The 26,232-nt window shown below is 35.4% G+C and overlaps 1 protein-coding gene across 2 annotated transcripts in view; it reads right to left on the bottom strand.

Annotated features, from left to right (window-relative positions):
- The window catches only part of LOC127442509 (piezo-type mechanosensitive ion channel component 2), a 133,213-nt gene that overhangs the window by 20,268 nt on the left and 86,713 nt on the right, over positions 1-26,232 (bottom strand). For both annotated transcript variants that reach the window (XM_051700599.1, XM_051700600.1), the window contains 13 exons: positions 23,970-24,213; positions 22,889-22,991; positions 21,577-21,739; positions 20,536-20,625; positions 17,904-18,031; positions 17,414-17,476; positions 10,358-10,461; positions 7,517-7,637; positions 7,243-7,311; positions 6,982-7,148; positions 5,729-5,907; positions 4,542-4,715; positions 2,930-3,730 (listed from right to left, as the gene is read on the bottom strand). In XM_051700599.1, coding sequence (XP_051556559.1) covers positions 2,930-3,730; positions 4,542-4,715; positions 5,729-5,907; positions 6,982-7,148; positions 7,243-7,311; positions 7,517-7,637; positions 10,358-10,461; positions 17,414-17,476; positions 17,904-18,031; positions 20,536-20,625; positions 21,577-21,739; positions 22,889-22,991; positions 23,970-24,213 — 2,406 coding nt within the window. The remainder of the gene's footprint in view (positions 1-2,929; positions 3,731-4,541; positions 4,716-5,728; positions 5,908-6,981; positions 7,149-7,242; positions 7,312-7,516; positions 7,638-10,357; positions 10,462-17,413; positions 17,477-17,903; positions 18,032-20,535; positions 20,626-21,576; positions 21,740-22,888; positions 22,992-23,969; positions 24,214-26,232) is intronic.

Genomic DNA, 26,232 nt, shown 5'->3' on the forward strand with positions numbered 1-26,232 from the left:
CAGGGCATTGTGCTGATGACACCTACCAAGATTCGTAATGATGTGCCATTAAGTTTTTAAAATACAGCAATTTATGACAAAATTCAAAATGGCAGATGCCCAATATAGCTGACCTAGGAACACTGGGTATTATTTGACTCTGTATATGCCAAGGAATCTAAAGAGGCCAGTCTCATGACTTTAGGCCAAACTATTCAACTATACTTTGAAGCAAAAATAGAAATGTTTCATATCTCTTGACCAGTAGGTTGCGCTATGCTTCACAAGCTCTCTGGCGTGCATACTGTCGAATTTGTTTAAGCATTATACGAGAATGGTTTGGCCCATCAAACATCTTTTTATACATTTTTGTCAGAAGTATCCCTAGATGATAAATGCCAAATTTCATGCGAATCGGACGTACAACCTAGGATGAGTTCCAAAAAGTTATTTTTTCAGAAAATTTAAAATGGTGGATAATCTAGTGGGTGGAGCCAGTGCCAGTCCTACCCCATTTGGCACCCTAGGCGAGACCCTTCTGCATGTTATGGCTTCTTAAGTAGGCATCAAACCAAGTGGTCTAAGATGTTCAAAAAAAGAAAAAGAAAAAGAAAGAAAGAAAGAAAGAAAGAAAAAGAAAAAAGCCAAGATGCACAGCTCTAAAGAGCTATACACATTATACAGTATATTTCACAGCAGGGACATTTATAGGCTTTCATCATTACTAGGGAGTCTGGGGCCCATCAAGTACACAATCTATTGTACCATGATGTAGGGGGGTCTGGGGGCATGCTCTCCCGGGAGATTTGTATTTATTTATTTATTTTGTATTATTTTTATTTATTTATTTATTTTCAAAAACAGCACCAAAGCATTAATTTCTGGTGATTTTAGGAGCATCATTTGAACATTTTCTTTAGTAGCCTATATATATTGTGTAGCATTAATGAAACTATGGACTAAAAATGTATTGACACCTTTTCACATTACACAGCACAAAATGAAGTTTATCAAAGTTATCTTATCTTTCTCAAAAGCCTGCTGTGGCAGTACCATGGTACAGTGATGGTACAATATGGTAAAACCTTGGTATTTAATTTGTATAATATATCATGGTATTTATATTGTAGGCTACTCCAAGAAACATGTCCAGTAAACATGGTATTGGCATGGTAATTTTTGTTACTTTTAAGTGCTTTTATGTAATGTTAGTATTTTGATACACTTTTATTTAGAAAATGTCTTTACCTGCAGTAGACAATCAACTGCACTCGCACATGACGATTGAATGCAGCTGCAGGTTTTGTTTCAATGAATTTTAAGTAAATATCCACTTCAACTTCATTCAGAGTTGTTTTTGTCTTCTAAAGCATCCTGTTACTGTTTTACCGCATGACAAAGCGCTTCAAATGATTCAGCCAGCACGTTAGACAAATTTATTGAGAAGAACCGACTCAAAAGAGTGATTATTTCATGCATCGCTCTGATTCATGAGCCCCGAGCTTGTGAGCCTATGGCCGTGTTCACTATGGCATACTATCCATACTCCTCTCACTGTTTTTGCCAAACACAGATATAACAGAAACAGTAAGTGTAGTATGGTAGTAAGGCATTTAGTACATGGGCTATATATTCCGTGGGGGGCACCACAACACGTTATTGGAACGCACAGGGTGCATTTTGTCTGGCACAGATTGCACACATGCTAAAATTTGCTCGGTAGATCGCCGCCCCGAAGCAATGCCGTCCTAGGTGCTCGCATATGTCGCCTAATGGGTTGACTGGCCCTTGGTGGAGCTTTAAAATGATGCAACATTTTATAGTTGTAGGTCGAAACGTATGTGCAAAAAAAAATTTTTCTCCCCTTTTTCTCCCCAATTTGGAATGCCCAATTCCCAATGCACTCTAAGTCCTCGTGGTGGCGTAGTGTATCGCCTCAATCCGGGTGACGGAGGACGAATCTCAGTTGCGTCTGAGAGCCTCAATCCGTGCATCTTAACACGTAGCATGTAGAGCGCGTTACATCGGAGACATAGACCATGTGGAGGCTTCACGCCATCCACCGTGGCATCCACGCACAACTCACTACGCGCCCCACCGAGAGCGAACCACATTATAGCGACCATGAGGAGGTTACCCCATGTGACTCTACCCTCCCTAGCAACTGGCCAATTTGGTTGCTTAGGAGACCTGGCTGGAGTCACTCAGCATGCCCTGGGATTCGAACACGCGAACTCCAGAGGTGGTAGTCAGCATCTTTACTCGCTGAGGTACCCAGGCCCCCACGTATGTGCAATATTGAACTGTTGGTGGCGCTAGAGGGTTTGAGTTAGGGACCCCAAATGTGCCATGAGAGATGTTAAAATTGGCCTGTATTTGTTTGCCAAATTTAGCAAGTTTCCTACAAAGAGTACTATGGGCTACCATTGACTTGACTCCCAGACAGAATAATAATAATTAGAAGAAGAAAACAAACAATTAAAAGAAATGCATCACCCCTAATTACTTCCACACAAGGTGAATTTTTGCAGAGCTCAAATCATCACTGCATACTAGGGCTGCACAATTAATCGAAAAATTTATTGAGACGACTATTACGGCTGCTGCGATTAATCGTGAAAACTGCCGATTGTAGACAATTAAGATTTTAGTCCTGTTTACTCTTGTTGATTCAAAGGTTTCTATTTACAATGTGTTTTTGCAGTGATTGAGTATTCTAACCAATCCAAGACATTTTTGTTGAGCAATGAAACAGCATGGCAAATCAAAGATGCTTAAATTAATCTATATCCCTATCAGTAATGACAACCGATCGTAATGTGAAAGTTTTAAACAGTCTGATGCTCAGGTGCTTACTTTGTTTTACCTCTGATTCATGGTGGCACACAAAATTAATGCCGATAAATTATTTTGGATTTGTCACATGTTGCACATGCATTACACTACTTACTTGTTAAGTAGCAGTTCGCTGGCGGTAAGCTCGGTGGTCATAGAGGGTAGCAGAGAGTCGTCCAGGTCAGATCTGCTGTCAGGGGTCATCACCATCAGCCGTTTGTCACTGTCACTTTCGTCTGAGCTCACAGACAGCCTGTCAAAGCTCACGGCCTTGCTGTAGCTGGGTGGCACGTCTGCGTCTGATGTGTTGGGGAAGTCTGTATCTGGGGTAAAAAGTTGCCCGCTTGACGGATCTCTTTGCACATTCTCTGGTCCAGAAGACTCGCCATCATCCCGTTGGAGAGTAGGTTCACCCTTCTCATCATCAGTAGCAAACTGCTTTTCCTCACATTCACATTGAGAGACCCAAACATCTTTATCTGCTTCTTCTACTTCTCCTGGACCCCAAGCACTTCCCTCAGTCACTTCCTGAGGCACTTCCTCTGTCACTTTCTCAGTTACTTCCTGAGGCACTTCCTTTGTCACTTCCTCAGTTACTTCCTGGGGCACTTCCTCAGTTACTTCCTGGGGAACTTCCTCTGTCACTTCCTCGGTTACGTCCTGAGGCACTTCCTCTGTCACTTCCTCAGTTACTTCCTGAGGCACTTCCTCAGTTGTTTTCTCAGCTACTTCCTGAGTCACTTCCTCTCTAACTTCATCTTCAGGTTTATCCTCACTTGGTTGGCATTTCAAATCTGTCCCTTCCTCCTTCACTTCCAGTTTGTCAACATTCATTTGGTCTTGCCTGTCCTCAACCTCATCTATCGTGTCATCGGTTCCTTGCCGTGAGAACAGCGTGACACATTGTGTGGCTTCACTGGAAACAAAACCACAAAAACAATGCAAACAGGAAACAGAAATGAGTTGATGTGGACTAACGATAAAAGTACGATTGGTATACCATCTTTGAAAACTTTTTCAGTCCAAATTTTGTTTCTAGTGTCCATAATGTCATGAAAACTTGGACTGTAGGATGTTGTTGCAAATTTAGATTATTCTGTTTATAGAAAATGATATCATGCATTGCCGTGCCGCCTGTAAACCATTATTAGAAATGACAAACTTGTATGTTGGAAAACTGTGATGTTATGAAGGGCTAGCCTTTCTCTTAGTGTAAAATGTTCATCTAAAGCCAGTTTGACCATCTGGTCTGAAGAAAATTGTGACATCAGAAACTTTGCTAATTAGTCCATCTGCTTGGCAACTATTTTAGTGACATGTGGAACATCAATATCCCATTTTCAGCCCAAATTCTGTTGAATTTTTATCCAAAATTGATCAAAATGATATGCCGAATATGAGTACAAATTGGCTTAGACGTGTAAATAAAAGTAAGCTGGAATGTTTTTTAGTGATTACACATAATACATGGTTTAAATCACAAAACATAGAACAATAGTATGACCTTCATTGATGTATGAGACATGAACCAATCAAATCCGAGAGATACAAACCGTCAACTAAAAGGATAGTTGAGTGACTGTCACACGTATTCTCCATGTGGTAAACATTCTTCACTTTCTACACAATATACGACAGTTTGAAATGAAAAACGAAAAGAACGGATTCTGATAGGGGTGTGGTGAGTGAGGATGAATGGGATGAAGGTATGATTATGAGCTCAGCACCTGGAGATGGCGCTGCTTCCGCTGTCCGCCGAGGAGTTGGACATGTCCAAGCCGTACATTTTGCGCAGTTTGGGCCGAGCACGTTCACTGGTTTTGGGAATATTCAGAGGCATGTCGTCCAAATCATCCAAGGTGGACTGGCGGGAAAACAGCATGGTGGCTTCCGTGTATGCGCTAATCAATGGACAGATGACATGAGTGGACAAAAAACAGTAAAAAAGATGAGATGAAAATGATACAAGAAACATTCAATGTGTTTGCATGCGCAGTTATAATTGAACTACAGCGGGTTTTTGCATAGTCCAGCTACGGTCTTCATCTGTCTGTCCAAAATATGACACAATGCGTAATTGAATATTTGAAGAAGGATGTTTACTGAGGAAGTATTAAATGAACATTGCAAGTCACCTTTGTCTTTCAGAGCGTGTGAACATCGCAGAGGGCCAACTGCGATCCAGTTATCGTGTATACACGCTGGATCATATTACCTAGGTCTGTTAGTCCGACTTCACAGAAAATGGTAAGATTTCAGTCTGGACTAAAGTGTTTACATGAAATTTAAAAAAGACTGATTTTATTACTGACTGAAATCGACCCAAATCGAAATCGAAATGAATGTAAGCATACTGAGTGTTGCTTTATTTATGAATGACAGGCAACGTGTGTACTGTCCCGGAGAAACGAAAAATCCTAAACAAGATTTCTTTAATATCTCAATTGCTTCTCCTAGACAGTAATGGGATGAAAAATGGAGATTCTTTTCCTTAGTCTCAGCAGTATTTGAGATTTTTCCTGAGAAAAGGACCCCTGTAATCTCAAACATGTCTTCTATAGAGTTTCAGAAAAGATCTCAACAATGTCTTGAAGATTTCAATATGAACTCCAACATTTCTCATCAAATTCTCACCAAAACAAATGATCTGAGAAAAGCCATCCACATTTAGTTCAAAGCTCTATACTATTACTGCATGTCAACAATTGACTCCTTTGTGTTTATTTTTAATTCAACTATGGAATTTTTAGGTAAAACATCTTTGTAATTTTGTATCATGTGAACCTTTTTTACTCTATGATACATTTACTGTATATTAATGTGAACTAAACATTTTAGGTCAGCACAACATAAAAACATTTTTACATGAGTCTGTAAAAAAAAAAAAAAAAAAAAAACCCAAACCGATTCAGACCTGGACATGCTGTCTCTGGAAGCGAAGGAGTCCATACTGTGTCCGACTCGTCTACGGCGTTCTCTGTGTGAGCCAGAGTCCTCTTCACTGATCCGATCCAGACCGGACTCGCGAGACGACGTCAGTTTCATTTGCTTCTGATAGTACACATGAATGCTCTCACGGGACGGCACGTTGCCCTAAAATATATAGATTATAATGGATTAGTGACAAACCGATATATGGACTAGGTATATCGGTGGATTAGTGACAAACCGATATATCAGAATAAGTCATTTTGAATGGAAACGTTTGATATGTGAATAAACTCTCAAAATTTGCTTAAAGTTTAATGCACTAGGAGGAGGTGGATTTTCTAGAGTTTTGCATTAGTTAAAATGCACATTAAGGTAATGAAAACAGTTTATTCGCAAAACGATGACGTGTTTTGACCATCCGTGCACGTGTTATGAGTGTGTGATATCTTGATGTGAGTGGCCCAATGAAAGATCCGACCTTGGCACACAATTCTTCGTGCATAGCCCTTGGCATTCAGAAGCATTTAACCCACAGCTGGTGTTTAAAGTGGGTCCTCACAATCCGCCAGAATAGTTTTGAGAGCAAGCACTCTCAGGTATGCGGCAGCTGGCAGCAGATGGGCATCACAGCTATTTCAGCCCTCATTATATCAGATATTACACTTATTCTGCAGCGTCTCCTGGCAGCATTTAATAAAACGAGGTAGCTCCAATCCTGCAAATAAAACTCTCCCCGAAGTTCAGCTGCTCCATCATGACAATGTGGGCTCCCTCAAGATTATGCGCATGACGTAGTGGATGGAAATGCGCAATGATTCATATTTTCTTTAGTCAAATTTTTTGAAATTCGCTTAAAAAATGCGAAACATTTAGATTTTATGTCAGCGAATTTTTGATCATTTGCTAAATTGTATTACATTTAGTGAAAGACCGATATATCGGCCAGGACTGTTTTTCTGATGAAAGCTGACATCAGCTGATAGCTGTGTCCCAATTGGCTGGGGGGCATATCGGTTGACCACTATTAAATGTATCGATATTATATCAATCTGTCATCGGCCACTCTGTTCTCTAGATATTGTATATCGGTCGACTACGGATTTCAGTCACAGATTTGGCTTTAGTGATATAGCATACTAACAACATTTATATACTGTATATATATATATATATATATATATATATATATATATATATATATATATATATATTTAGGTGAAAGTGTATGCTGAGAACCTTTTTGACTTCTCTGGTGAGCATGCAGCGTTCAATTCTCAGAACGGTGGAGATGTCAATGTATTCTCTGCAGATGGAGTTCAGCCATCGGGTCACACTCTCAATGGTAGTCAGAAACAGAACCCATGTGAACTTAATGATGTTGAAAACTCTCTTGATGATGTTGTCTACAGGATGTGAGAGGTAGAAGTTATGAGGTTTTTCTGAAGTTCTTTGTCAAAAGGAAACAATATATAATGAAGTTCATATGAATGAACGCACCTGGTCCATTCGTTTTGTCTTCCTCTGAACTCTGGCGATCTTCTTCACCGATCTCTATTTCCACATGACCTACACACACACACACACACACACACAAACAATTTGCTCAACTTTACACAGATTCAGAGAAAAATGAGTGTGAAAATTTGATAATACACATCAAAAAACTTTGAGGCCATTTTTCTCAGTTTCAGTGTTGACATAGTAATTGCAGATATCTTTGTATGGCAATATTCTCTTAGGATAAAAAGATAATTAGAGGAGATTTATGTACCTTCTTTCTTGTCTTTTCTATGTCTGTGGTCACGGCTGTATCTCTTCCAAAAACGGCGCGTCCGTTTGGTTTTCTCTTTCAGGGCGGTTTTAGAGTTGGTAATCCAGGCATGATACACAAACTATGGAGTAACACCAATATCAGTTAATCTATTCTTGTAGTATTTGAATAAAGTGTTTGACAATGATATCAATACAACAACATGTTGCACATACAGCCATTTCAGGAAATAAGTCTAAATTTAATCTGTGATTCAAATCTATCCAAATATGCAAAGCAAGAAAGTATTTTCTTAGTATTCAATTAGTATTTTATCTCTTGAAGAGGCTGTTTCTGTCTCAAACCCTGGATAAACAAGCATTATCCTCCACACAGAATACACAACAGTGAATTCAAACAACTAATTGCCTTCCAAATTTTCCAAACTTGAGGCCAATTTGAATATAAGCAATGTGAGTGTATACCTGTATATTTATGATTAAGTTGTTTGAATTCATGCAATTAAAAAAAATGTAAAAAAAATCTTTCAAGATAGTAAATGTGCTTTGCTCCACTTATGGAATCATTTGAGCTTTGAGTATAAAAGTTTCATGTAAAATGGTGTGATGTTTTTGTGGTCATTTCTACAACACAATTTTAAGAAAATGGTGGAGCAAACCACACAATTAAGAAGCAAAAAACAATAATATAATTAAAGTATAAATAAAAAGAAAACAGAAAATGAAAGACCTCAGAAACCTTCCCCAAAACCACTGCAAAATGCAAACCAACTGAAATCACAGTGCGGTCCAGCATTTCCATTCCATTCATTTGAGTCAGTATTTCAGTTTTTTATTGTAAATAAACTCCAAATATATAAGCATACATTTGTTTGGAACAACATGGAATGGAAAGGCGATTATGCACGATATATCAACTATTAACGAACAAAGATGTGACAACAGAACACAGATGACACATTCACCATGGTGATACCTTGGCCGCTCTGATAATATACTGAAGTACAGTTTTGGGCAGTTTAATGATTGATCGGGGTAAAGCCACGAGGGCTGAAGCAAACTTTCTGATGGCTCGCTGAGAGAGGAAAGAATCAAGGAGAGAGATTGCGAAAGTCACTGCATTAAAATCCTGAAATCATTCAAACATTTAACTCTTTAAGCTCGGATGGGCCCGTGAGAAAAACAAAATGTATTGTCAAAATATTCATAGATACAGTCTTGACCAACACAAAATAGGTATCGTTTGAAAGCTTAGAAGCTCAACTTTCCAATGCATGTAGGCATTATGATGAAAACTGATCAAGTGCTTTGAAATTTGCAGACAAATCAGAAGTGTTCCATTTTGATCATTTAGAAAAAACAAATTGCACTGTACATATTATTGCAATCAGTAAAAACATCAAACTCATCAAATAGCCATGTGTCATATGTTGTTGGAAAGCTCTGAAAGAGTAGAATACAACCAGCCCATGTTGTTTACTCACAGACAAAAATACAGCGAGTAATAGCTAAGTATATGTCTTGGACAATTATGTTGGTGTTGCTTATATGCCACATTTTCGCTTAGAAATTCATGAAAAATAAACGGAACATAAAATATCACATACAGTTACTTAGAGGAGGTGATTATCTTTCAAATGAGCCAACACACAAGGTAACTGGATGCATAGATCATTAGATAATCCACACGAAGCACAATGTTACATATGGCCACCAGGAGATGGCGCCAAATACACGACACAGACTCAATGACGCAGACACAATGAGTCAAATGGTACTCATTCTGTGAAATCTCATTACTAAAATCATGTCTCCATGCTATGCATACCTTTAGTCATTGTTAGTCACCTATTTGTTTTACTCACAGACAAAAGTATAGCGAGTAATAGCTAAGTATATGTCTTTGACATTTATGCTGGTGTTGCTTATATGCCGCATTTTCGCTAATAATGAAAACCATAAAATATCACATATTTTTTTAGAAATTATCAAAACGGAACACTTCTGATTTGTCTGCACATTTCAAAGCATATGTACAGTTTTGGTCATAATGCCTGCATGCATTGGAAAGTTGAGCTTCTAAGCTTTCAAACGATACCTATTTTGTGTTGGTCAAAGACTGTAGTTATTAATATATTGACGATTGATTTTTTTTCTTACCCTACCCCTAACCCTACTCCTAAACCTACCCGCACCTCAAACTCAGTAGCAGGAAATGTGAATATTGTGAGAATTTTGCAGAACAACATGTCATTATACAATAAATACATTCTACTGTATGTGTTTTAATGTTAGTAGATAGTAGTTAAAGACACCTAATATAAAGTGGGACCACACATTTTTCATAACTGACATAGTTCTCTAAACTAGGTTTAGTACTGTCAAAACAATTAACAGTCATCAAATCAAAATGGAATTTTGACAAAGAGCACCACCACATTGTTTTCAGATAACTTTACGCAAATAAATAATGACATCAAAACAATCTATTTTATAAATAATATTTTGAACAAATTAGAGCAATATGGAAAATGAACAAATCTTCCACCATGATCCATAAAAGAAAAGTTCTTAAATAAATTAAATACAAATTTATATGCACGGCATTTCAAACACGTATTTTTAATAAACTACACATACTGTACAGAAGTTATGTGAATTTATTTCAAACTGCAATTACGCATCCTGTTTGCTTTCTCAATTCACACTCAATTCAAATTCAGGAATTGAACAGGCATGCAAAATGCATTCTCAATTCAGTTCTGAACGGCACACAAGCGTGCTCCAGACAATGTTTTGTTCTCCTCTGAATGGTGCTGCAGACTAGCAGCGGTGCCCTCACCTGAAAGGCTGATTTCTTAGGAGGTTCTTCGTCTTTTTTCTCCTCCTCTTCCTCTTCCTCTTCACTGTCAGTTTCAAACAGGTAATAATCACCACTTCTAACCACTGAGGGACGAACGGACAAGAATGTTTAGTGCAAAGAATATTATAAGAGTAGCAATCAGGTGAAAAACATTACAAAACAGCACACAACAAATGATGCATATGGGGGATTAGAGAACGTGTCCTTATAATAACTCAACCTCGGACAGACTGATGAATTCAGTTGCAAAATGGATTGCTGTGAACTGTAGGCCAATAAAAGTCTTATGTTCAATAATATGGAAAAAATCAATATATTGGATTCTAAAGCCAATTTTTGTTTAGTCTTATCAATGCTTAACTCATCTGCCACAATAATGTATTGCATTATAATTATCTGATTTATATATATATATATATATATATATATATATATATATATATATATATATATATATATATATATATATATATTAGTATATGTAGATGATAAAATCCTTTAAAAGTATTATTCACTGTTAGTTCATGTTAGTTTTGGGTTAACTGATGTCAACAAATACAACCTTATTGCAAAGTATGACTAAAAAAAATTAAAAACAAATCTGGAATTAATTTGGTATTTTATGTGTTCAATCTGTAAGTATTTTATAACAAAGGATTATTAATGTCATGACAAGCAATTTGGAGCACAAAAAGTTAACTTTGCAACATTTTTAGATTTGTTTGACATGGAAATGAGAAATGTCAGCTGAAAGGTTTCATCACCAAACCGATCTACACGACATAGATTAATCATAATTAGACAAAGTTTTGTTTTCAAGATTTCAAATAGATAAAAGTGCCTCTAATTGAAGAATCATGCATATATTAAACCTTCACTTAGGGCCAAAAGTGTTTGTCCTTAATTCCTTAATTACCACTTTCTCTGAAAGGCTCTGCAAATCTCAATAAATCAGTTAACCAAACTTACCCTAAATCTCATTAATGCAATAAGTGCAATACATCTGAAAATCATACAGTCAAATATAACAAATATAACACATTAGCATAATGAGCAATGAAAACTCATGATGCAGAAAAGCTTTAGGACAATCTATCTAGAATAAAACAGATTCAAATGCATTAATCGTTAAACCAATGACTATAGAACATTAATACTTCAATATACAATTTTACATACATCAAAACAAACTGAATGTATAACTGCAATAACTTTTGTAGATCTAGGAGTTGTAGTTAGTCATTTGTATAATGCAATTTCCATTAAAACAACCTCTGTGTCCGCAGTTTCACAGTCACATAATTGGAATATGTAAAAACTGCCTTGTGTCCTTGAACAGAAGAGCCACGATGGAGGGGAAGAGCAGGAGAGGATGCTGGGAAAACATTTTAGTATTTAAGGGAATGATTTTGATGCTGTAAAGCCAAAATTAAAGATCTCAAATGTTATATTTTAAATAGTGACTAGAATGCATCTCTTCATGAAACCTTTCCAAAAAAGTACCATGGTATTTCCATGGACATGGTATCTTTGTAATGTCATGTTTTATGGGGGCATGACCAGAATGGTAATACCATTGTATTCTTTTAAGTACGTGTAAAATACTCGTTATTTAATCACGTACAATGCTATTACCATCTGATACCATCACTGTACTTTTTTGTTAGGCAAGTTCTATTTTACAACAAGCAGCATTCAAGCACTATATAAAACAAAGATTGAAATCTAAACTATTTTCTTAAAATAGCAAGTTTATTTTTTATAAACAATTAGAGCATATTGCGTGCGTCTTAATATCGTGCTGATAACTGAGATCAGCACATCAAAAATGAAAAAGTAAATACCATCTTACCCATACTTTACTGTATATCACTTAATTTTTTAGATGATACCAAAACAATGAGTTTGACGGTATTACTTTTGCTTTTTGATGATTTGACGTGCCGTTTCTTTGTTGATGAAGAGATTAAGAGATGGATCCTTTGGTTTCAAAGGATAGTTCACCCAAAAATTACAATGCTGTCATTATCTACTCACCCTCATGTCACTCAAAACATCTACAATATTTGGTGATGGTGGGGGGGGGGTTTGGGGGGTGAAGACCAGTGACTGTCAAGCTCTAAAAGCAACAAAAAAGCACCATAAAAGCAGTCCAAACATCTTGTACACTATTTTTTAAATTCTTGCTATTCATAAAAGCAATTGTATGGCTTTAGAGGACGTACAGATTGTTTAGAAGTCTTCATTTTTGCAACAAAATATCTACTTCTGCTGTTTATCATTATATTTTCAACTTAATTAAGCAAATTAGGATGTTATCCAGTTATATCAGTTGTATTTTGTGTAAATTTAACTGTTCATGTTTAATGCAATCACCCAGATTCTCAAATTTTATAGCAGGTAAATACTGCTCTTATTGCAAAAGTAATAAAAAAATACAGTTTATAAAAATAAAGTTTTTTTTTTAAACAACATTTTAAAAAGTGTAAAAAAAAAAATAAAAAAAATTCAGGGTTCATACAGGCATCATTGAATGACAATCAAGGACTTTTAAATACTTTTTTCCAACACAAATTTTTCCTCTTCAAGGACTTCACAGAAGTAAGAACTCAGAGCTTATATATGATTCTGAGTTCCCAACATATATTACGAGTGAAGTGAACAATATGTACGGAAACTTGCAATTACAGTAATTCTAACATGGTACGAATGGACCATTAATAAATGGATAGGAGGTAATCGGCGAGGAAAAATAATGCACTATGTCTAGTATGTGAACATGTAGAATATATATATATATATATATATATATATATATATATATATATATATATATATATATTAAGACTGTCGATATAATGCGTTAATTCAGTGCGATTAATCATATTAAAAAAAATAACGCAATTAATCATGTCCCCAGACCGTAGTAAGGAAGATTCCTGAGCAGTTCAAGCTAGAAGTACCACCTGTTTTCTCCAGGGGGCAGTAAGTGAAACTTCAGCTGTATAGGCAACAAGCAGCTTATACAGAGAACAAACCAACTCTTCAGCAGACAGAACAACACGAGGATGCTTTCTTGCATACACAGCTTGATGAAGCGCAAATCCGAATTTAGGGATCTCAAGACGTGTTTTTCTAACACCCTATCTACACCAGACGTGGGCGGCGCATCGTGTCAGAACCCCAACAGAACCTCATTAGAATCATTGATGCTGTCTGCACTGGAAGCGTCCATTGTGGAGCGTCTGACGCGCCGACAGTAAACGGGTGTCCCGTTCCGTTTTGCGCTGCATGTGGTGGTGCTACTACTGCCAACAACACAAATACAGGTGCATCTCAATAAATTAGAATGTCGTGGGAAAGTTCATTTATTTCAGTAATTCAACTCAAATTGTGAAACTCGTGTATTAAATAAATTCAGTGCACACAGACTGAAGTAGTTTAAGTCTTTGGTTCTTTTAATTGTGATGATTTTGGCTCACATTTAACAAAAACCCACCAATTCACTATCTCAAAAAATTAGAATATGGTGACATGCCAGTCAGCTAATCTACTCAAAACACCTGCAAAGGTTTCCTGAGCCTTCAAAATGGTCTCTCAGTTTGGTTCACTAGGCTACACAATCATGGGGAAGACTGCTGATCTGACAGTTGTCCAGAAGACAATCATTGACACCCTTCACAAGGAGGGTAAGCCACAAACATTCATTGCCAAAGAAGCTGGCTGTCCACAGAGTGCTGTATCCAAGCATGTTAACAGAAAGTTGAGTGGAAGGAAAAAGTGTTGAAGAAAAAGATGCACAACCAACCGAGAGAACCACAGCCTTATGACGATTGTCAAGCAAAATCGATTCAAGAATTTGGGTGAACTTCACAAGGAATGGACTGAGGCTGGGGTCAAGGCATCAAGAGCCACCACACACAGACGTGTCAAGGAATTTGGCTACAGTTGTTGTATTCCTCTTGTTAAGCCACTCCTGAACCACAGACAACATCAGAGTCGTCTTACCTGGGCTAAGGAGAAGAAGAACTGGACTGTTGCCCAGTGGTCCAAAGTCCTCTTTTCAGATCAGAGCAAGTTTTGTATTTCATTTGGAAACCAAGGTCCTAGAGTCTGGAGGAAGGGTGGAGAAGCTCATAGCCCAAGTTGCTTGAAGTCCAGTGTTAAGTTTCCACAGTCTGTGATGATTTGGGGTGCAATGTCATCTGCTGGTGTTGGTCCATTGTGTTTTTTGAAAACCAAAGTCACTGCACCCATTTACCAAGAAATGTTGGAGCACTTTATGCTTCCTTCTGCTGACCAGCTTTTTAAAGATGCTGATTTAATTTTCCAGCAGGATTTGGCACCTGCCCACACTGCCAAAAGCACCAAAAGTTGGTTAAATGACCATGGTGTTGGTGTGCTTGACTGGCCAGCAAACTCACCAGACCTGAACCCCATAGAGAATCTATGGGGTATTGTCAAGAGGAAAATGAGAAACAAGAGACCAAAAAATGCAGATGAGCTGAAGGCCACTGTCAAAGAAACCTGGGCTTCCATACCCTCTCAGCAGTGCCACAAACTGATCACCTCCATGCCACACCGAATTGAGGCAGTAATTAAAGAAAAAGGAGCCCCTACCAAGTATTGAGTACATATACAGTAAATGAACATACTTTCCAGAAGGCCAACAATTCACTAAAAATGTTTTTTTTATTGGTCTTATGATGTATTCTAATTTTTTGAGATAGTGAATTGGTGGGTTTTTGTTAAATGTGAGCCAAAATCATCACAATTAAAAGAACCAAAGACTTAAACTACTTCAGTTTGTGTGCACTGAATTTATTTAATACACGAGTTTCACAATTTGAGTTGAATTACTGAAATAAATGAACTTTTCCACGACATTCTAATTTATTGAGATGCACCTGTAAATAGATTAGAACGTTCATGTTGACGCATCCATTGTAGACAGCTTCAAGCCACTGCGGTGCGTTGCGTTGCATCGTGTAGCATCAACGGACGTGCTCGGTGTAGACAGGGTGTAAGTATTAAAACACGTTAAACTTGACACAGGGGCCTAATAATGGTATGTTTATTAATGGCCATTTATGCCATTCATGCCATGTATTTCTGTAGTCTTTTTCTTTTTTTATTCATTTTAATAATTGTTACTTTTTAAAATGTATTTTATTACTTTTTATTCCTATTTATTGTTCTAAACTGGTTTTTAAATTTATTTTATCTTATATTTTCTTTATCATTTTTATTTATATATATTATTTGTAATTATTTAAATATAACTATTTATAATTATTGTTAGTTGAATTATTGTTATTTGAGGGTCTTTCTTCGCAAATATTTATATATGCAATTTATTAATTATATATTATATATTAGGGCTGTCAGTCAATTAATTACACCTTGTAATTAATTGACTGACAGCCCTAATATATATATATATATATATATTTAGAATTGTAGCTTTTCACATTGTAGCTTTTAAAAAATGTATAAATTATTTTAGATGTATACATTTTTAATCAATTAACATGATTGCATATATTATTAATGATGAGCTGTCACTGTCTGAAATAATTTTTACTATTTGCAAATATTTTACATTGAGTTTACATTCATTTGTTTGACAAGCATTAAAATGCTACTGTCTCTTTAAGAAAACCGGCACTTCGGAGCGAGCTTCTGACAGACGGGCTTTTCAATTGAGCGCACATTAACGAGAGAAGAGTTGCATGATTTCTTTATCGCAACTGCGCTATGTCTGACTAGAATGAATACTTCTTTTTCCTTCTTGATGAACAACTAACTGAAAAGAACAGAAGGGATATTAAGAGAGACATTATTCAATGAAAATGGAGCGCTTGTATGTTAAACATAACAAAATTCTATTTGATGGAATTTTGGTATGAAATTGAAATGCATAAGTCTTAAAAATAGTCTAAAATATTTTTTGGGGTGTCTTGGTTATTGTTCATTTTTAAAAATACAACTGTTCATTGGCATTTTATAATGCGTTCATTAATGTTAACATATAAAACTTTCAGTTTTAAAAATGTATTAGTATATGTTGCAATTAACATTAACAGATTCATTACTAATGTAAAAGTATTGTTATAATGTAATTCATTTCAAAGTAGTTAGCATCTTTCTTTTAGTAGCTTGTAGCTTAGCTAATTACTTTTTCAAAAGGTTCTCTTGGCTGTAGTTTAACTATAAATGATGGTTATATGCTGATTATACATTATGATTAACTATAAATTACAGTTTCAATGTGGTTGGTGCTTTTAACTATTTTGAGTTCCACAGACGGACATAACTCATATGTGTTTCGAAAGGCATGAGGGTGAGTAAATGATGACAGATTTTGGGTAAATATATATATATATATATAGACAGCACACTATCGATTGACTATTCTTAGTGGATTTTAAAGAAAACAGAGTGATTCTCGACAGCACGGCTCTGTTTACCGGCTCATACATCCACAAGCCTCTACCATCCAGACATTAAACTTTTCCTCCAACAGCAGAATAGATCTATTTAAGGCTTTTAATAAATTGTGACATATGCTGAAATGTGCCGCTCAAACTGTTCGGATCAGACTGAAATGATCAGGGATCTTGTCGTTTCTAACGTTGGGATTCTTTAGAAGGATCTGCAGAGCGGCAGGAGCTACACACAGCTAGAAAAAGCACAATGTTTGACAGACTTTATCACGTTTTACTCTTGTCATTAGTTCTTTTGGTGTTTAGGAATAGTATCTATCCTGCTTTCTTTTCATTACATCACCCAGGACAGCAAATAAGCATCGTGTAAACTGATTTCTCATGATATAACCCCCTTTAAAGTACTTCACACTGATGGTTAATAACTATGTGTACACAGCCTTAAATAGATGTAGAAAAGTCTAAAGTCTGGAGGGCGTGTCTGTTGTTTTAATGGTTTAACAGAGCACAGGTGCAGTTTGGGAATCCTCTTACTTCTGGTCAAGGACACAAGGAGCAATCAGAGCAGAGGAACATGTGAGGAACCTACTGGACGCATGGTCAACCCACGGCCTCCACCACTGCTTTTTTGGCGCCTTATTTTTCTTTTTCTCTGCAAATGAAACGTCAGAATATTAATGAAAGCACTACTTTCTGTCCACAGTGACAAAATGATCCTTAGGTATCTAATAAAGTGTGTTATAGAGATACATTGGCCCCAAAAAGTCACTTACTCTAACCCTAACCTAACAAACGTCTTTTGCGAAAGTTTGCTTGTGCTATCTTTCTTTAAAATAAATGCCACTTCCTTTAATATTTAGCTTTTTTTTTACAGTATTACAAAGACATGCACACACATTTCAAGTGTCTAAAAACTTTTCAGGGCCGCTGTGTAGCTTTATCATGTACTGAATTTAAAGAGTAATTTGCTTTTTAAAGTACTGACTTTGTTTTTTCCCCATTCTGATGGTAAAGTTCCTCTAATTAAGACCCTGTTCTATCAAACTTACACTCTAACACTGTCATGATTTACATCATACCATCATCATCATCGTTCTCGCCGTCAGGTGGACTGAGTTTCTGTCCTTCTCCCGACTCCTGAGACAAACTGAGCATCTTCTCCTTTCCTCTCTTGAACTTCTGCTGGCGCATCTTAATACGGTCCATCCTATATTAACGCATTCATAATGACCAGAGAAATCACTCACACATGGATATATGAGCACAAGTGTGTCAAAATGAATTTGTCGATTCTTGTAATATAAGCCGGATAAATGAACATAGCCAATAGAGTTATAGATAGAGTTCGCAATAGTGTAACTTTTTCCATTGTGTAGCGTCACAAAACGCTACATTTGATACATAGTATTGAAAACGCAGCAATGATGATGATGAAGTAATTGGTGGATGCTGGGGGATGTTTTCAGGTGGTCCCTTACCACACCCTCCACAGTTTTAGCACGTTTTAGCACAATGTGTGGACTTTTCAGTCAGTCCCTTACCCACCATTGGCAAAACTTCTTACGAATATCAAGGTTAAATTAACAATTTACTTAAATTTAGCATTGGGAACTCCAATTCATTTTAGTAAGCTAGTTCATTCAGACGGTTCATGTAAATGAACTAGTTCACATAACTGATTCACTAATTCACTTGAACCCTGTGCAGTCTTAAAAGGTTTATGATGTTTTATTTTTAAGTGAAAAATTAAGTTAATTGCTGCTGTTTATCGGTCTCAATTTATATTAGGTGTCTTTAACTACTATGTACTAACATTAAAATACATACAATACAATTTATTTACTGTGTAATGACATGTTGTTCTGCAAAATTCTCACAAAATTCACATAAGCTGCTACTGAGGTTGAGGTATGGGTAGGTTGAGGGGTAGGGTTAGGGGTAAGGTTAAAAGTCTAACTACAGATGTAAATATATGCAAGTACTTTAAATGTAAGTACAATGCAAAAACATGCACAGTACGTACATAATAGTTACATTGTATAACATGCTTAAGTACATAGTAGTTAAAGACACCTAATATAAAGTGGATCCGTTCCATTTAATGTCACCCCAATTAAATATATATCAGGTGATATTATTAAATTGTGCAAACAGAACTTTATTAAACAATATAATCTGATTGTTATTTATTTAAAAAAAATTATTTAAATAGCTTCAATGTAGTTCGTTTTTGTTAATAACTTGTAGTGTGGCTAACTACTTTTTAAATAAGTAACTTGACTGTAGTTTAACCACTTTAAGTTAAAAGTAGCTAGTAGCTTGCTTTTCAAAGTAGCTTCATTTTAAATTAGATTTTCACATTTTCTGAACTTAATTCAAAGGGAAAACAAGTTAATTTTTTGTTACCCCTATGCCTCTTTTCTAGTTTTAACCTCGTGCGAACCCGCGTCCACATATGTGGACGTTGTATTTTGGCTTTGCTATACGCAACACATAATTTAAATTAATTTAAACTGACTGAAAACTGTTCACAAGACTCTAGACTGTCATTTAAGAGTTAAACTTCTGGTGCACCGAGTCACATGACACAACAACATGACATTGATTTCCATGAAGTGCTTCTACGGGCGCAGAGCGAACATAAGTGCCTCTGGTAAGAAACCTCTATGTTTTTTTTTAATTGAAACCTGTTTGGTTGTAAAGAGTAGAGTCTCTAGTTTCGTTTGATATGCCGCTTTAAAAAATTCATTCATTTTTTGCGGGGCAGTGTGCTGATAAACATGATGTCCACATACGTGGATTTTGGGACATTATTCCCTCAAAAGTTGAAAAAATTGTTAGTTATTTTGAATACATTTCAACATGAACACATCTGTGGGTTATTTCGGGGTTACTTCATTTTAATATAAATTTGGTTATTTTTTATTTTGTTGTCACTGTACAAAACGGCTCTATTCATTAACATTAGTAAATGCATACATAGGAGAAAGGGAGCATCCTATAGCTCTCTATGCAGCTAAGTGCATTCACTCCTAAAATCCGACCAAAAGTTAGATAGAATATAGAAAGATTAACATTTGACTTTCTATAGCTTGGTATTATAAATGTCACAACTTAGTCCCGCTGTTCACATATGTGGACGTCAATTTTTAGGAAAAATATTTTTTTTATATATATATATATATATATATATAAAAAGCAGATCTAAGAACAGATCTGTCAGGGGCAAAAGTAATTTCATTACTATATACTCTACGTATAGTTACTTTGTAGATGTGGTGTTTGCAGACTTACAAGGACTAGCGAAAAAAAGCGAATATAGCCGATTTCATTTCTATACACCATTTTAAGTTTTCCGGAAAACATACTTTTTCGGACTCCTCCTGGAGGAGGATTTGCACAGAATTTTACATGTATCACCTAGAGACAAAAAGTTATCCAAAGAATTTTGATTCGTCTAATCGTTAAGAAGATATAAGCCAATTACCTATCAACCTGTTTCATCTGAACGATTTGACGCATCAAAATTCTTCTGATAACTTTTTGTCATGCGAGTCTCTAGATTCATTTTGATGCGAATCAGACCAGTGGTCTAGGAGTTGGAAAAAGTAGGTTTTTCAAAAAACTCAAAATCAAAGTCCTTCGGTGCTTGGATGCCTAAAAAGACACACATAAAGATCATATAGTATAAATGATAAGGATGTTTCTCACTGTCTTTTAAGTTGCTCCATGGATCTCTTTTCTTCCTCTAGACGAGCTCTCACGGCCTTCACAATACTCGCCTGGAACAGCTCCGCTCCTCTGTGAAAGAAACATCCTTACAATCAACACTCAACTACTCTATATTTACATTTACTACACTCTCAAACTACACTACATACTGCATTATATTAATCTCAGCAGACACTTGCTTTAGGACTGTCAACAGGGCTGAGAAACAAAATTCAAATTTTATTTGGCCCAAGAATAAGTCAACATCAGTGTTTGGCATACATCCAAAATTCGAACGCTCATTTTAGCAATCGAATGTGCATTTTTATCTTAAATTCGACGAAAATTCAAATATCAATTGCTAGGCCAATGAGATCTTTTTAATGTCTCAAATGTTTCTCACAAAACCTGTCAAGAAAATGTCCTTGTCCTATTTTACTCCAAAATCAAAAGAAAACAAATAAGAAATTATATTTTGCACATAGAGAATGAAGCCTATTTTTAAGGCCATTGAGAGTTTTTATATTGTGACATTATTTGCATGACAGTTCAATTCTCAATATGCAATGCAAAAAAAGATGTTTGTTATGACTTCTTATTACTGTAGTGTGAAGAAATGATATATTATTGAAAAGTATTTATACATCACAGTAGTTCCCCCTTGGTACTGCCTTTCTTTTCATCTGATTTAAAAAAATAGTAGAATAGTAAAAGTAAAACATCTGGACAGGTTCCAGTAAAGATAATTTTTTTTATTATTGATATGGAGCTAATATAACCAGGACATTCCCTTGACAAGTTTCATGAGAATCACCCAATGACATGTTTAAAAGGTGTGTTCAATAAAGACATAAAAAACGTACCATTGTTTGTTGTTATTAGTTTTGGCAGAATGTGTTTGTCTGTTTTTGAGCCTTACAAGAAGATCAGACTAAATTTTCCAACCAGTTTCTGTAAAATCCAGGTAAATCCAAAAGGTTTACATACTTTTTCTGCAGCTGCTATAAGAAACATTTGTGTGTGTATGCAAGCACGTTGTACCGAGACGCGAGTATCTGTCCTGCGCGAATGTCTGCGACCACATGGAGGAAGTAATAGCTCATAAAGACACGTCGCTGCAGCAGGAGGAACGTGAAACAGATGCTGTCCCAAATAATTCCTGCCTTATCCTGCAGAGGGTCACATTGAGCTGAAGTGCCCGCCTCTAAAGACACAAAACACACATCAGAAAGCCATTAGCGGATTTAAGAGTGTTTTGAGAAAATTTCACAAAACCTGTCAAGAACATGTCTGAGTCATATTTGAGCACAAAAACAAAATAAAGAAATAAGAAAGTACTGTATATCTGACTGAGAGAAAATGAAGCCCATTTTAACCCTTGTGCACAGTTCGGTCATTTTTGACCGAAATCAATTTTGTTTCTTTAATAAACATGCAATACTTCATCTGAGTCGATTGATTATCTACTGGTTATTTTTGACATGATTTTCAAGTCATGTAATCTTTTTTTTTTTTTTTTGCACCAGATGGCAGCAATCTGCACCCAATACATGACACATTCTCATATTTTCTTCATGTTTAAACTAATAGAAGTGTAGGTTTTTACTAGCAAAATTAACATAAATTTGCATATTTTCTTATGTAAATTAATGGTGTATTTGAAAAATGTAAATGTAGATAAGATCTAAACAGCATAAATCAACCCCCCCCCCACCCCCCCACCCCACACACACCTCTAAAATGCACATCTTTAATGTTTTTACTTTATTGAAGTTAGTGTTATTTCTTACATAAAAAATAAAAACAAAACATGTTTATAGTTTTCGGTCAAATTTGACCACGAACAATACAAGTGTAACTATAAAACGAACAGTGCACAAGGGTTACAGACCATTAAAATTGTTTGCATTGTGATTATATGTTCATGAAAATTAAGCACATCTCCCACCCAATTCTCATTACCGTAATGCAATATATATATATATTTAAATAGTCAAGTATTGTATTTAAACACACGATGTATAAATGCAAAATATGTTAATGTTTCTAAAAATTGGCTTAATTTCCTTTACGCAAAACCTACATATAAAATATTTATTAATATGATTTAATTTGGGGGTGAAATGTGGCCATGTTTTCATGAGAATCAATATGTTGCATTTCATTCAGAGGTTGCAAATACATTTTCAGTTTGTTCTATAAAACACACACACACTTCAGTCAAGTTTTGGTTTGTACCAAGCTTGATAAAACACATTGATAGCCTTTTAATTAACATAAAAAACTGAACGTTTGCATCCTTGCGACCATGCGATTCAACATCAAACCCCCAATCATTCCTGTTGTTCTTTACCTGGTTTAACGTCATAGCCTTTAATAGTGCAAGCAAGATTCAGCAGCTGAATTAGCCAGCAGTTATTCTTCATCAAAGACTTGAAATAACCACATGCCAGAATCTATGAAACAAAGAACACGAGAAAATGTTACAAAAATGCACCAATTCCACAGCATGTAAAGGGGGCTGTTCAAACAAGTAATCGTGACTAATGCTATGATAATTTGGTGGTTAACACAGTCTTACTATTTTTTTTATGGTCTGAAATTTGCCCCCACATTTATATTTATTGCTTTTAAAATTATAATGTGTTCAATTTTAACGCATTCAATTTCTCTTTTATAAAAATAGAATATAATAATACGCAACAAAGATGTTTTTATTGATTTGTTTGTTTCACATAGAGGTATTATAAACCTTGAATTATTAAAGTTTAATGGTAATTAATTTCATTAATTAATACAGTAGAGATCAAATCAAATCAAATAAAATAGCCAGTGTGTGACTTTTGCAGCACTTGTATTGATTGCTAAACTTTATTGATCCCCCTAAGGGGAAGTTCAAACATTACAGCAGCACATCCTAAGTGATAAATATAAAAAGAACAAAACCAACAGACAATATGGCACCAACCTAAGCACTATACCATAAAAAAATTGCACAATAGTCAAGCCAGTCATGTATGATACTGATTATACAGTCTTACGGCAGATGGAAGAAAATACTTTCTATAACACTCTTTTGAGCAGCGTGGATGAATAACCCTTCACTGAACTTGCTGCCCAGAGCCCGCACTGTCTCAAGGAGGTGGTGAGAGTTATTATTTATGATAGAAGACAACTTCTTGACCATCCTTTTCTGTCCTATTTCATCTATGAAGGGCAGAGAACACCCCAAGACTTCCTGATCAATTTATTAAGTCTTTTTTGTCTCTCTCCAAAATACCTCCACCCGAACATGCCACAGCATAAAAAATGACAGATGCTACCACAGTATCATAAAACAGTCTTTAGCAATGCCGTTATTTTTTTACCTGCATTATGACTGTAAATACACAGTATACGTATTTCATTAAGAACAGGCATCAAATTCCACTTACAGCAAAGACGTTTTTCATCGTGATGACGAAGACGTTGTAAGCGATGAGGAAATCCCAGTAGCGCAGGATCTCTTTGATCGGCTTGAGTAACAGACTACCTCCAAACAGCAGGAAATAGAAACATGCCACCAGGTAACCCATGCAGAAGATGCTGATACGGGTGGTGCCCGTGATGAAGATGATGGTCAAGACAAACCAGAACAAGTAGCTGAACATGATGACCTTCAACATGTCAAGATACGACCTTGAGAGAGGAGAGCACAGCTTTGAATATTACAGTAGAAAAATGACATATTGCATTTAAGTTTGACATTGTATCCCAAATCACATATTAACCTTCCTTTTTACATGGCTCACTGTAATACTTGATTCTGATTGGTCAGTCATTGCATTCTGGGGTCAAATATTTTTGTTTAATCACTCTAAACTGTGAAATTGATTCTTGCCACAGACATTCAAATCTTTTAAATGACCCCACGCTCTCTTGCTTCACACATAATTAAATAATTTCAACTCAAATTAATATTTCATGTCCATTTATTTATTCATTTGGTTAGTTGCCATATAATAAGTGGGATAATATACTCTCATGGACTCATTCCACTAAGTTTAACATTATTGACACCAAACGGCATTGCTTCTCTCGTCACGTGACCGATCGCAATTTTTTGACATAGTAGTATGTCGCAAAACGGACGCACTGTGAGACTAAATACTCAAAAGTATGCACTTTCATCACAAACAAACTACATACTTTTAAGTGCATAGTATAAGTATGCAACCTGAGATATTTAACCACCTCTTGTTTTGACAAGATGATGTCACAATCAGTTCTGCTTCATTTCCTATCCAATTTTAGACATCCTGATCAGCATAATTACGAATGGGTCGATATCTGGAACAATTCCTTCACATGTATATGGATATGACGCTTATTTTATCACACACTAAAAGCTTTCATGGATCTCCGTTGACATGGAATGCACTTTAGACCCGCCACTCCAAAGGTTAAAGTACATCCTCCTTGCTTTAGCGTCCTGTTTGTAGACACTGTCCGTTGTGTTTAGCCACAGGCCCGTACTAAGAGCTCTGATGAAAAGCTGAGATGTTGTGATGCAGAGCTGCATTGATGCACCACAAACAAGAAGAAGCTTCCTCCTCTAAAATCAATCACTCTGCAAGAAAAAAGATCAGTCCAAACTTAAAAGCTACTTATTGGGTTAGAGCTCAGAACACACACACAGAGAGAGAGAGATATGATAGTGTGTTATGGATTTCTTCCTCTTTGTGAAATATGATCCCTGGAAATTCTTGGAAAGTGAATGGAAACGAGAATTGTGTAGCGATGGACAAGCAAAAACTAAATAAAGGTCTTCTGCACCCCAGACGAGCATTATAATTAAAGAAATAACTAACGCTAAATTCACAATTTAAAAGTCGCCTTTTCTGTCAATTCATGTCACAGTGTATTTTTATTGTATACAGTCTTCTTATTTTGTGTATACTGTATATTGTATATTATTATTATTATTATTATTGTATACAGTCTTCTTATTTTGTGTATACTGTATATTGTATATTATTATTATTATTATTATTATTTTTATTGTATACAGTCTTCTTATTTTGTGTATACTGTATATTGTATATTATTATTATTATTATTTTTTGTGTACAGTCTTCTTATTTTGTCTATACTGTATATTGTATATTATTATTATTATTATTTATATTTTTTGTATACAGTCTTCTTATTTTGTGTATACTGTATATTGTATATTATTATTATTATTATTATTTTTTGCATACAGTCTTCTTATTTTGTCTATACTGTATATTGTATATTATTATTATTATTATTTATATTTTTTGTATACAGTCTTCTTATTTTGTGTATACTGTATATTGTATATTATTATTATTATTATTATTATTTTTTGTGTACAGTCTTTTTATTTTGTCTATACTGTATATTGTATATTATTATTATTATTATTTTTATATACAGTCTTCTTATTTTGTGTATACTGTATATTGTATATTATTATTAATATTATTTTTTGTGTACAGTCTTTTTATTTTGTCTATACTGTATATTGTATATTATTATTATTATTATTTTTTGTATACAGTCTTCTTATTTTGTGTATACTGTATATTGTATATTATTATTATTATTATTTTTTGTATACAGTCTTCTTATTTTGTGTATACTGTATATTGTATATTATTATTATTATTATTATTATTATTTGTGTACAGT

Source organism: Myxocyprinus asiaticus, chromosome 6 (genome assembly GCF_019703515.2).
Source record: "Myxocyprinus asiaticus isolate MX2 ecotype Aquarium Trade chromosome 6, UBuf_Myxa_2, whole genome shotgun sequence".
NCBI classification, from domain to species: domain Eukaryota; kingdom Metazoa; phylum Chordata; class Actinopteri; order Cypriniformes; family Catostomidae; genus Myxocyprinus; species Myxocyprinus asiaticus.